Source organism: Somniosus microcephalus, unplaced genomic scaffold (assembly GCF_052327205.1).
Source record: "Somniosus microcephalus isolate GS21.2 unplaced genomic scaffold, FLI_Smic_1.0 unresolved_chr1, whole genome shotgun sequence".
NCBI classification, from domain to species: Eukaryota; Metazoa; Chordata; class Chondrichthyes; order Squaliformes; family Somniosidae; genus Somniosus; species Somniosus microcephalus.
Window position 1 is genome coordinate 4,928,906 of NW_028225179.1, and position 12,838 is coordinate 4,941,743.

Here is a 12,838-nt window from a genome sequence, read left to right on the forward strand (position 1 = left end):
CCCACGACCAGCTGCTAGTGGGCATGCTCAGGGGCAGAGTCCCAGGACCAGCTGCTAGTGCGCATGCTCAGGGGCCTAGTCCCAGGACCAGCTGCTAGTGGGCATGCTCAGGGGCAGAGTCCCAGGACCAGCTGCTAGTGCGCATGCTCAGGGGCAGTGTCCCAGGACCAGCTGCTAGTGGGCATGCTCAGGGGCAGATTCCCAGGACCAGCTGCTAGTGCGCATGCTCAGGGGCAGAGTCCCAGGACCAGCTGCTAGTGCGCATGCTCAGGGGCCCAGAGTCCCAGGACCAGCTGCTAGTGCGCATGCTCAGGGGCAGAGTCACAGGACCAGCTACTAGTGGGCATGCTCAGGGGCAGAGTCCCAGGACCAGCTGCTAGTGCGCATGCTGAGGGGCAGTGTCCCAGGACCAGCTGCTAGTGCGCATGCTCAGGGGCAGAGTCCCAGGACCAGCTGCTAGTGGGCATGCTCAGGGGCAGAGTCCCAGGACCAGCTGCTAGTGCGCATGCTCAGGGGCAGAGTCCCAGGACCAGCTGCTAGTGGGCATGCTCAGGGGCAGTGTCCCAGGACCAGCTGCTAGTGCGCATGCTCAGGGGCCCAGAGTCCCAGGACCAGCTGCTAGTGGGCATGCTCAGGGGCAGAGTCCCAGGACCAGCTGCTAGTGGGCAAGCTCAGGGGCAGTGTCCCAGGACCAGCTGCTAGTGGGCATGCTCAGGGGCGGAGTCCCAGGACCAGCTGCTAGTGGGCATGCTCAGGGTCAGAGTCCCAGGGCCAGCTGCTAGTGCGCATGCTCAGGGGCAGAGTCCCAGGACCAGCTGCTAGTGGGCATGCTCAGGGGCCCAGAGTCCCAGGACCAGCTGCTAGTGGGCATGCTCAGGGGCAGAGTCCCAGGACCAGCTGCTAGTGCGCATGCTCAGGGGCAGAGTCCCAGGACCAGCTGCTAGTGCGCATGCTCAGGGGGCAGTGTCCCAGGACCAGCTGCTAGTGGGCATGCTCAGGGGGGCAGAGTCCCAGGACCAGCTGCTAGTGGGCATGCTCAGGGGCAGAGTCCCAGGACCAGCTGCTAGTGGGCATGCTCAGGGGCCCAGAGTCCCAGGACCAGCTGCTAGTGCGCATGCTCGGGGGCAGAGTCCCAGGACCAGCTGCTAGTGGGCATGCTCAGGGGCAGTGTCCCAGGACCAGCTGCTAATGGGCATGCTCAGGGGCAGCGGAGCCCCAGGACCAGCTGCGAGTGCGCATGCTCAGGGGCAGAGTCCCAGGACCAGCTGCTAGTGGGCATGCTCAGGGGCAGAGTCCCAGAACCAGCTGCTAGTGGGCATGCACAGGGACAGCAGAGTCCCAGGACCAGCTGCTAGTGCGCATGCTCAGGGGCAGAGTCCCAGGACCAGCTGCTAGTGGGCATGCTCAGGGGCAGAGTCCCAGGACCAGCTGCTGGTGGGCATGCTCAGGGGCCCAGAGTCCCAGGACCAGCTGCTAGTGGGCATGCTCAGGGGCAGAGTCCCAGGACCAGCTGCTAGTGCACATGCTCAGGGGGCAGAGTCCCAGGACCAGCTGCTAGTGCGCATGCTCAGGGGCAGAGTCCCAGGACCAGCTGCTAGTGCGCATGCTCAGGGTCAGAGTCCCAGGGCCAGCTGCTAGTGCGCATGCTCAGGGGCAGAGTCCCAGGACCAGCTGCTAGTGGGCATGCTCAGGGGCAGAGTCCCAGGACCAGCTGCTAGTGGGCATGCTCAGGGTCAGAGTCCCAGGACCAGCTGCTAGTGGGCATGCTCAGGGACAGCAGAGTCCCAGGACCAGCTGCTAGTGGGCATGCTCAGGGGCAGAGTGCCAGGACCAGCTGCTAGTGGGCATGCTCAGGGGCAGAGTCCCAGGACCAGCTGCTAGTGGGCATGCTCAGGGGGCAGAGTCCCAGGACCAGCTGCTAGTGGGCATGCTCAGGGGGCAGAGTCCCAGGACCAGCTGCTAGTGGGCATGCTCAGGGGCCCAGAGTCCCAGGACCAGCTGCTAGTGGGCATGCTCAGGGGCAGAGTCCCAGGACCAGCTGCTAGTACGCATGCTCAGGGGCCCAGAGTCCCAGGACCAGCTGCTGGTGGGCATGCTCAGGGGCAGAGTCCCAGGACCAGCTGCTAGTGCGCATGCTCAGGGGCAGAGTCGCAGGACCAGCTGCTAGTGCGCATGCTCAGGGGCAGAGTCCCAGGACCAGCTGCTAGTGGGCATGCTCAGGGGCAGAGTCCCAGGACCAGCTTCTAGTGCGCATGCTCAGGGGCAGCGGAGTCCCAGGACCAGCTGCTAGTGGGCATGCTCAGGGGCCCAGAGTCCCAGAACCAGCTGCTAGTGGGCATGCTCAGGGGCAGAGTCCCAGGACCAGCTGCTAGTGGGCATGCTCAGGAGCAGAGTCCCAGGACCAGCTGCTAGTGGGCATGCTCAGGGGCAGTGTCCCAGGACCAGCTGCTAGTGGGCAAGCTCAGGGGCAGCGGAGTCCCAGGACCAGCTGCGAGTGCGCATGCTCAGGGGCCTAGTCCCAGGACCAGCTGCTAATGGGCATGCTCAGGGGCAGAGTCCCAGGACCAGCTGCTAGTGCGCATGCTCAGGGGCCCAGAGTCCCAGAACCAGCTGCTAGTGGGCATGCTCAGGGGCAGAATCGCAGGACCAGCTGCTTGTGCGCATGTTCAGGGGGCAGAGTCCCAGGACCAGCTGCTAGTGCACATGCTCAGGGGCAGAGTCCCAGGACCAGCTGCTAGTGCGCATGCTCAGGGGGCAGTGTCCCAGGACCAGCTGCTAGTGCGCATGCTCAGGGGGCAGTGTCCCAGGACCTGCTGCTAGTGGGCATGCTCAGGGTCAGAGTCCCAGGACCAGCTGCTAGTGGGCATGCTCAGGGGCAGAGTCCCAGGACCAGCTGCTAGTGGGCATGCTCAGGGGCAGAGTCCCAGGACCAGCTGCTAGTGGGCATGCTCAGGGGGGCAGAGTCCCAGGACCAGCTGCTAGTGCGCATGCTCAGGGGCAGAGTCCCAGGACCAGCTGCTAGTGGGCATGCTCAGGGTCAGAGTCCCAGGACCAGCTGCTAGTGGGCATGCTCAGGGTCAGTGTCCCAGGACCAGCTGCTAGTGGGCATGCTCAGGGGCAGAGTCCCAGGACCAGCTGCTAGTGGGCATGCTCAGGGGGGCAGAGTCCCAGGACCAGCTGCTAGTGCACATGCTCAGGGGCAGAGTCCCAGGACCAGCTGCTAGTGCGCATGCTCAGGGGCAGCAGAGTCCCAGGACCAGCTGCTAGTGGGCATGCTCAGGGTCAGAGTCCCAGGACCAGCTGCTAGTGGGCATGCTCAGGGGCCCAGAGTCCCAGGACCAGCTGCTAGTGGGCATGCTCAGGGGCAGAGTCCCAGGACCAGCTGCTAGTGGGCATGCTCAGGGGCAGAGTCCCAGGACCAGCTGCTAGTGGGCATGCTCAGGGGCAGAGTCCCAGGACCAGCTGCTAGTGCGCATGCTCAGGGGCAGAGTCCCAGGACCAGCTGCTAGTGCGCATGCTCAGGGGCATTGTCCCAGGACCAGCTGCTAGTGCGCATGCTCAGGGGCAGAGTCCCAGGACCAGCTGCTAGTGGGCATGCTCAGGGTCAGAGTCCCAGGACCAGCTGCTAGTGGGCATGCTCAGGGGCAGAGTCCCAGGACCAGCTGCTAGTGGGCATGCTCAGGGGCAGAGTCCCAGGACCAGCTGCTAGTGGGCATGCTCAGGGGCAGCGGAGTCCCAGGACCAGCTGCTAGTGCGCATGCTCAGGGGCAGAGTCCCAGGACCAGCTGCTAGTGGGCATGCTCAGGGACAGCGGAGTCCCAGGACCAGCTGCTAGTGCGCATGCTCAGGGGCAGAGTCCCAGGACCAGCTGCTAGTGCGCATGCTCAGGGGCAGAGTCCCAGGACCAGCTGCTAGTGGGCATGCTCAGGGACAGCGGAGTCCCAGGACCAGCTGCTAGTGGGCATGCTGAGGGTCAGAGTCCCAGGACCAGCTGCTAGTGGGCATGCTCAGGGGCAGAGTCACAGGACCAGCTGCTAGTGGGCATGCTCAGGGTCAGAGTCCCAGGACCAGCTGCTAGTGGGCATGCTCAGGGGCAGAGTCACAGGACCAGCTGCTAGTGCGCATGCTCAGGGGGCAGAGTCCCAGGACCAGCTGCTAGTGGGCATGCTCAGGGGCCAGAGTCCCAGGACCAGCTGCTAGTGCGCATGCTCAGGGGCAGAGTCCCAGGACCAGCTGCTAGTGGGCATGCTGAGGGGCAGAGTCCCAGGACCAGCTGCTAGTGCGCATGCTCAGGGGCAGAGTCCCAGGACCAGCTGCTAGTGCGCATGCTCAGGGGCAGTGTCGCAGGACCAGCTGCTAGTGCGCATGCTCGGGGACGAAACTCTGGGTGACGGTCGTTAACGGTTGAAGAGTCGGAATGACGGGCCGAAAGCGAGTTTTCTCAGTTAGACGGACGAGTGGAGAGGGACGGGGAAATAAATGACGGTAAACACAAACCTGGTAGTTTTAGGGTCCCGGAAAGCGAACGGAGCAGATTCAGCCTCGCGGACTCTCAGACATGTGACCGGGGCCGGCGGCCCCACTGACGTCATCGTCTCATAAACATGTGACGCGGGTCCTCGGCCTGATTGACGGGTGCTTCCGACCAATAGGGAGCGAGCCGGCGGCGGGTCCTCCAACCAATCGGGGAGCCCGAGGGGCGGGGCTGGAAGGGCGAGTCCGCGGCGGGTCCTCCAACCAATCGGGGAGCCCGAGGGCGGGACTAGCGGCACCCAGTGGGCGGGGCTGGAGGAGCGAACCGGCCGCGGATCCTCCAACCAATCGGGGAGCCCGACGGGCGGGACTAGCGCCGGCTGATTGTCTGATCCGCAGGGCAGCGAGTTTCTCCAGTCCCGTGTTCAGGGCCCGGGGAGGCTGTGGGCTTTTATTCCCCGCATTGGACACAAGGCTCTTTGCCTCAGGCATATGGTGACGTCGCACTGAAGCTTTCCTCCCTCCTTTACAAAGATGGCTGCCGTTAACCTGGGCCTGTATATGTTCCGATGTAGTCCTCCTACCACTGGGAGCGACATTGATGCGTTCGTGCGACACAGCTCTACCGCGCAGGCGCAGTGCCGCTCCCCTGCCCTCCGGCGCAGGCGCATTGCCGCTCCCTTTCTCCCACTCCCGCGCAGGCGCAGTGCCGCTCCCCTGCCCTCCGGCGCAGGCGGAGTGCCGCTCCCCTGCCTTCCGGCGCAGGCGCAGTGCCGCTCCCCTGACCTCCGGCGCAGGCGCAGTGCCTCTCCCCTGCTGTGTGCTGGGCCGGGCGGCGCGGGTTGATCGGTGAGTGAGGGTCAGACACAGGCTGGTTGCCCGGGTTACAGGGCCCGCTCTGTGATTGAGGGAACTCGGTCCGACAGCGGCTGCTCAGCCCCGAGTTTAGATCACAGCGAGGGAGGGAGGGTCACAGCGCTGGTTGTAGGCTGGCGCTCTGTGACTGAGGGAACTCCGCTTCATTCAGCACCCGGCCCGACAGCGGCTGCTCAGCCCCGAGTTTCACAGGGTCACCGCTCCGGGCAGTAACTCCGCACAGAAAATGGCGCATTTCCGCCCAAACAGTGAGAATGGGGGAGTCTCAGGAGGCCGGAAATTTACTGTGAGTAAAATCTCCAAACTAAACACACAGCCCCGCAACTGGGGATCTGAGGAAAATCTCCAAACTAAACACACAGCCCCGCAACTGGGGATCTGAGGAAAATCTCCAAACTAAACACACAGCCCCGCAACTGGGGATCTGAGGAAAATCCCCAAACTAAACACACAGCCCCGCAACTGGGGATCTGAGGAAAATCCCCCAAACTAAACACACAGCCCCGCAACTGGGGATCTGAGGAAAATCTCCAAACTAAACACACAGCCCCGCAACTGGGGATCTGAGGAAAATCTCCAAACTAAACACACAGCCCGCAACTGGGGATCTGAGGGAAAATCCCCAAACTAAACACACAGCCCCGCAACTGGGGATCTGTGGAAAATCCCCAAATTAAACACACAGCCCGCAACTGGGGATCTGAGGGAAAATCCCCAAACTAAACACACAGCCCCGCAACTGGGGATCTGAGCAAAGGCACAAAATCAAACAAATACTCCGCCTTCACATTGGATTATTTGTAAGCAGATTAAATGTCTACATTACATTATTTCACGCTTTCAATGTTGTTCTTATTTTCTGCTTTGCCACAGTTAGATCTCCCGGTGAATGATGGTGTGATTGACGAAGGTGCTCAGCTCAAAGTAAACAGGGATTGTCGACTGAGGAACAACAGCCGGTTAACCAGCACAGGATTGTGAGCACCAACCGGAGAGAACCCTTCCGATTCAAAGAGCTTCCAGAGACCGACTGGGGAGCAAGGTCAGAGAAAGTCCCATTGACTCAGATACACACTGGTCTTGGAGATGGACTGGGGAGAAAGGTCAGAGAGAGTCTCATTGACTCAGATACACACTGGTCCTGGAGATGGACTGGGGAGAAAGGTCAGAGAGAGTCCCATTGACTCAGATACACACTGGTCCTGGAGATGGACTGGGGAGAAAGGTCAGCGAGAGTCCTATTAAGAACATAAGAAGCAGGAGTAGGCCATATGGCCCCTCGGGCCTGCTCCGCCATTCAATAGGATCATGGCTGATCCGAACCTAGACTCACGTCCACTTCCCTGCCCTCTCCCCGTAACCTCTAATTCCCTTATCTGCTAGGAAAATGTCTATCTCCGTTTGAAATTTATTTAATGTCGCAGCTTCCACAGCTCTCTGCGGTAGCAAATTCCATAGATTTACTACCCTCTCAGTGAAGAAGTTTCTCCTCATCTCAGTTTTGAAAGGGCAGCCCCTTATTCTAAGATTATGCCCCCTAGTTCTAGTCTCACCCATCAGTGGAAACATCCACGCGATCAAGCCCCCTCACAATCTTATATGTTTCGATAAGATCGCCTCTCATTCTTCTGAACTCCAATGAGTAGAGTCCCAATCTACTCAACCTTTCCTCATAAGTCAACCCCCTCATCTCCGGAATCAACCGAGTGAACCTTCTCTGAACCGCCTCAAGAGCAAGTATATCTTTTCTTAAATATGGAAACCAAAACTGCACGCAGTATTCCAGGTGTGGCCTCACCAATACCCTGTATAACTGCAGCAAGACTTCCCTGTTTTTATACTCCATCCCCCTTGCAATAAAAGCCAAGATTCCATTGGCCTTCCTGATCACCTGCTGCACCTGCATACTAACTTTTTGTGTTTCATGCACCAGGACCCCCAGATCCCTTTGTACTGTAGTACTTTGCAGTTTCTCTCCATTTAGATAATAACTTGCTCTTTGATTTTTTCTGCCAAAGTGCATAATCTCACACTTTCCAACATTATATTGCATCTGCCAAATCTCTGCCCACTCACTTAGCCTGTCTATGTCCTTTTGCAGGTTTTTTATGTCCGCCTCACTCACTGCTTTCCCTCCCATCTTTGTATAGTCGGCAAACTTGGATATGTTGCACTCGGTCCCTTCCTCCAAATCGTTAATATAGATTGTAAAGAGTTGGGGTCCCAGCACTGACCCCTGCAGAACACCACTAGTTACTGATTGCCAGCCCGAGAACGAACCATTTATCCCAACTCTTTGTTTTCTGTTAGATAGCCAATCTTCCACCCATGCCAATATATTACCCCCAATCCCGTGATTTTTTATCTTGATCAGTAACCTTTTGTGTGGAACCTTGTCAAATGCCTTTTGGAAGTCCAAATACACTACATCCACTGGTTCCCCTTTATCCACCCTGTATGTTACATCCTCAAAGAATTCGAGCAAATTTGTCAAACATGACTTCCCCTTCGTAAAACCATGCTGACTCTGTCCTATTAAATTATGTTTATCCAAATGCTCTGTTACTGTTTCCTTAATAATGGACTCCAACATTTTGCCAACCACAGATGTTAGGCTAACTGGTCTATAGTTTCCAGCTTTTTGTCTACTTCCCTCCTTAAATAAGGGTGTTACATTAGCAGTTTTCCAATCTGCCGGGACCTTTCCTGAGTCCAGGGAGTTCTGGAAAATGATCACCAATGCATCCACAATCCCTACCGCCACTTCTCTCAAGACCCTAGGATGTAGGCCATCAGGTCCGGGGGATTTATCCGCCTTAAGTCCCATTATTTTACTGAGTACCATCTCTTTAGTGATTTTAATCGTGTTTAGCTCCTCCGCCCCCCCCCCCCCCCATTGTCCCCTGTTTGTCCAGTGTTGGGATATTTTTAGTGTCCTCTACTGTAAAGACTGATACAAAATATTTGTTTAGCGTCTTTGCCATCTCCATGTTCCCCACCAGTAGTTTCCCGGTCCCATCCTCTAAGGGACCAACGTTCACTTTAGCCACCCTTTTTCTTTTTATATAGCTGTAGAAACTCTTGCTATCTGTTTTTATATTTTTTGCTAGTTTACTTTCATAATCTATCTTCCCTTTCTTAATTAATCTTCTAGTTATTGTTTGCTGGCTTTTAAATGCTTCCCAATCTTCTATTCTCCCACTAGATTTGGCTACTTTATATGCCCTTGTTTTCAGTCGGATACTATCCTTTATTACTTTACTAAGCCACGGATGGCTGTCTTTTCTTTTACTCCCCTTTTTCCTCAGTGGAATATATTTATCTTGAAAGATGTGAAATGTCTCCTTGAATGTAGACCACTGCTCTTGTACCGTCTTACACTTTAATCTGTTTTCCCAGTCCACTTTAGTCAATTCTACTCTCATACCTTCATAGTCTTCTTTATTTAAGCTTAGCACGCTGGTTTGAGTTCCAACTCTCTCACCCTCAAACTGAATTTGGAATTCAACCATATTATGGTCACTCAGTCCAAGGGGATCCTTTACTAGGACATTTTTTATTAATCCTGTCTCATTACACAGGACCAGATCTAAGATTGCCTGCCCCCTGGTTGGTTCAGTTACATACTGCTCAAGGAACCCGTCCCTAATACACTCTATGAACTCTTCCTCAATGCTGCCATGCCCAATTTGATTAGTCCAGTCAATATGAAAGTTAAAATCCCCCATGATTATAGCTGTTCCCTTATTACAAGCCCCAACTATTTCCTGATTTATACTCCGACCAACAGAGTTGCAACTGTTAGGAGGCCTATAGACTACGCCCACTAGTGACTTTTTCCCCTTATTATTCCTTATCTCCACCCAAACTGTTTCACTATCCTGATCCTTTGACCCAATATAATTTCTGACTATTGCAGTGATTCCATCCTTGATTAACATAGCAACCCCACCTCCCTTTCCTTCCTGTCTGTCCTTCCTAATTGTCAAATACCATTGTATGTTTAGTTCCCAGTCATGATTATCTTGCAGCCATGTTTCCGTAATGGCCACCAGATCATACCCATGTGTAGTTATTTGCACCGTCAACTCGTCAATTTTGTTACGAATGCAGCGTGCATTCAGATAAAGAACTTTCAAATATGTTTTCTGACAATTTATTCCTGCTTTTACCCCTTTTACTACTTTACCTTTTTCATGATACATTCTGTCCCTTCCTGACACGCTCTGGTTTTTAATTCCCCCACTGCTACCTTGCTCTATTGCCTTCTCCACTGTCATTTTTATTTTTCGCTCTCTTAAAACCTCCCCCCCACTAATTAGTTTAAAGCCCTCTCTACAGCCCTAGTTATTCGATTCGCCAGGATTCTAGTCCCAGCACTGGCCAAGTGAAGTCCGTCCCAACGGAACAGCTCTCTCCTGTCCCAGTACTGATGCCAGTGTCCCAGGAAGCAAAACCCATTTCTCCCACACCAGTCTTTGAGCCACGCATTTAACTCTCTAATTTTATTTACCCTAGCCAAATTTGCACGTGGCTCAGGTAGTAATCCAGAGATTATTACCCTTGTGGTTCTGCTTTTTAATTTGGCCCCTAGCTGCTCAAACTCCCTCAGCAGAACCTCCTTCCTTGTCCTATCTATGTCGTTGGTACCAACATGGACCACGACAACTGGATCCTCCCCCTCCCACTCCAAGTTTCTCTCTAGCCCAAAGGAGATGTCCTTAACCCTGGCACCGGGCAGGCAACACAGCCTTCGGGACTCTCGCTCTCGGCTGCAAAGAACTCTATCTATCCCCCTAACGATACTATCCCCTACCACTACAACATTTCTTTTAACTCCCCCCACTTGAATGGCCCCCCGCTCCACGGTGCTGTGGCCAGGTTGCTCATCCTCCCCGCAGTCCCTGTTCCCATCCTCACAGGGAGTAAGAGCCTCAAACCTGTTGGACAAGAGCAAGGGCTGCGGCTCCTCCAACATTACCTCCTGGATCCCCGTACCTGCCTCACTTCTAGTCCCTGGCCACGGACTACATCTGAATTAATTAATCTAATTGGTGTGACTACCTCCTGATACAGAGTCCAGGTAACTCTCCCCCTCCCTGATTTGTCTCAGTGTTTGAAGCTCGGACTCCAGCTCTTCAACACGGAGCCGGAATTCCTCGAGCAGCCAACACTTACTGCAAATGTGATCACCGTGAGCATCAATGGTGTCCACCAGCTCCCACATATTGCAGCAGCAACACATCACCTGATCTCCCATTCTATGTAATTAATTACATTTATTAATATTATTTTTAAATACCCTCTGCTCTGATTCTAGATGATGAATATCGCACCTTAGAAACTATAAACCAGAGTTTAAGCTTAAAAAAAAAGAGAAATACTTACCAACCAATCACTTACCCGCTTTCTGGTGACGTCACACTTGGATTAATTTTTACCTCTCTCCTTCCCTCCGAGTTCCCAGACTGGAGCTTGGTATGCCTTACCTGGTCTCTGGGGCCTTTTATAGCCCCGCTCTGCCGCTCGAGTTTCCCGCCGACGCTCTGAGGCCTTACCTGGTCTCTGGGGCCTTTTATAGCCCCGCTCTGCCACTCGAGATTCCCGCCAACGCTCTGATATACACTGGTCCTGGAGATGGACTGGGGAGAAAGGTCAGAGAGAGTCCCATTGACTCAGATACACACTGGTCCTGGAGATGGACTGGGGAGAAAGGTCAGAGAGAGTCCCATTGACTCAGATACACACTGGTCTTGGAGATGGACTGGGGAGAAAGGTCAGAGTGAGTCCCATTGACTCAGATACACACTGGTCCTGGAGATGGACTGGGGAGAAAGGTCAGAGAGAGTCCCATTGACTCAGATACACACTGGTCCTGGAGATAGACCGGGGAGAAAGGTCAGAGAGAGTCCCATTGACTCAGATACACACTGGTCCTGGAGATGGACTGGGGAGAAAGGTCACAGAGAGTCCCATTGACTCAGATACACACTGGTCCTGGAGATGGACTGGGGAGAAAGGTCAGAGAGAGTCCCATTGACTCAGATACACACTGGCCCTGGAGATGGACTGGGGAGAAAGGTCAGAGAGAATCCCATTGACTCAGATACACACTGGTCCTGGAGATGGACTGGAGAGAAAGGTCAGAGAGAGTCCCATTGACTCAGATACACACTGGTCCTGGAGATGGACTGGGGAGAAAGGTCAGAGAGTCCCAGTGACTCAGATACACACTGGTCCTGGAGATGGACTGGGGAGAAAGGTCAGAGAGAGTCCCATTGACTCAGATACACACTGGTGCTGGAGATGGACTGGGGAGAAAGGTCCGAGAGTCCCATTGACTCAGATACACACTGGTCCTGGAGATGGACTGGGGAGAAAGGTCAGAGAGAGTCCCATTGATTCAGATACACACTGGTCCTGGAGATGGACTGGGGAGAAAGGTCAGAGAGAGTCCCATTGACTCAGATACACACTGGTCCTGGAGATGGACCGGGGAGAAAGGTCAGAGAGAGTCCCATTGACTCAGATACACACTGGTCCTGGAGATAGACTGGGGAGAAAGGTCAGAGAGAGTCCCATTGACTCAGATACACACTGGTCCTGGAGATGGACTGGGGAGAAAGGTCAGAGAGTCCCATTGACTCAGATACACACTGGTCCTGGAGATAGACTGGGGAGAAAGGTCAGAGAGAGTCCCATTGACTCAGATACACACTGGTCCTGGAGATGGACTGGGGAGAAAGGTCAGAGAGAGTCCCATTGACTCAGATACACACTGGTCCTGGAGATGGACTGGGGAGAAAGGCCAGAGAGAGTCCCATTGACTCAGGTACACACTGGTCCTGGAGATGGACTGGGGAGAAAGGTCAGAGAGAGTCCCATTGACCCAGATACACACTGGTCCTGGAGATGGACTGGGGAGAAAGGTCAGAGAGAGTCCCATTGACTCCGATACACACTGGTCCTGGAGATGGACTGGAGAGAAAGGTCAGAGAGAGTCCCATTGACTCAGATACACACTGGTCCTGGAAATGGACCGGGGAGAAAGGTCAGAAAGAGTCCCATTGACTCAGATACACACTGGTCCTGGAGATGGACTGGGGAGAAAGGTCAGAGAGAGTCCCATTGACTCAGATACACACTGGTCCTGGAGATGGACTGGGGAGAATGGTCAGAGAGAGTCCCATTGACTCAGATACACACTGGTCCTGGAGATAGACTGGGGAGAAAGGTCAGAGAGTCCCATTGACTCAGATACACACTGGTCCTGGAGATGGACTGGGGAGAAAGGTCAGAGAGAGTCCCATTGACTCAGATACACACTGGTCCTGGAAATGGACCGGGGAGAAAGGTCAGAAAGAGTCCCATTGACTCAGATACACACTGGTCCTGGAGATGGACTGGGGAGAAAGGTCAGAGAGAGTCCCATTGACTCAGATACACACTGGTCCTGGAAATGGACCGGGGAGAAAGGTCAGAGAGAGTC

At 54.9% G+C, this 12,838-nt stretch overlaps 2 protein-coding genes across 5 annotated transcripts in view; one reads left to right on the forward strand and one right to left on the reverse strand.

Moving 5' to 3' along the window:
• The window catches only part of LOC147093333 (uncharacterized), a 92,500-nt gene extending 87,883 nt beyond the window's left edge, over positions 1–4,617 (reverse strand). The window contains exon 1 of the mRNA XM_085974270.1: positions 4,498–4,617. Coding sequence (XP_085830396.1) covers positions 4,498–4,592 — 95 coding nt within the window. The 5' untranslated portion in view covers positions 4,593–4,617. The remainder of the gene's footprint in view (positions 1–4,497) is intronic.
• The window catches only part of LOC147093335 (uncharacterized), a 32,861-nt gene continuing 24,379 nt past the window's right edge, over positions 4,357–12,838 (forward strand). For 2 of the 4 annotated variants that reach the window (XM_085974266.1, XM_085974267.1), the window contains exons 1-2: positions 5,233–5,322; positions 6,223–6,391. The gene's annotated coding sequence lies outside the window, so the exon portion shown is untranslated. Of the gene's footprint in view, positions 4,486–5,232; positions 5,323–6,222; positions 6,392–12,838 lie in introns of those variants that run through there. The other 2 variants (XM_085974268.1, XM_085974269.1) reach the window with 2 other exon arrangements.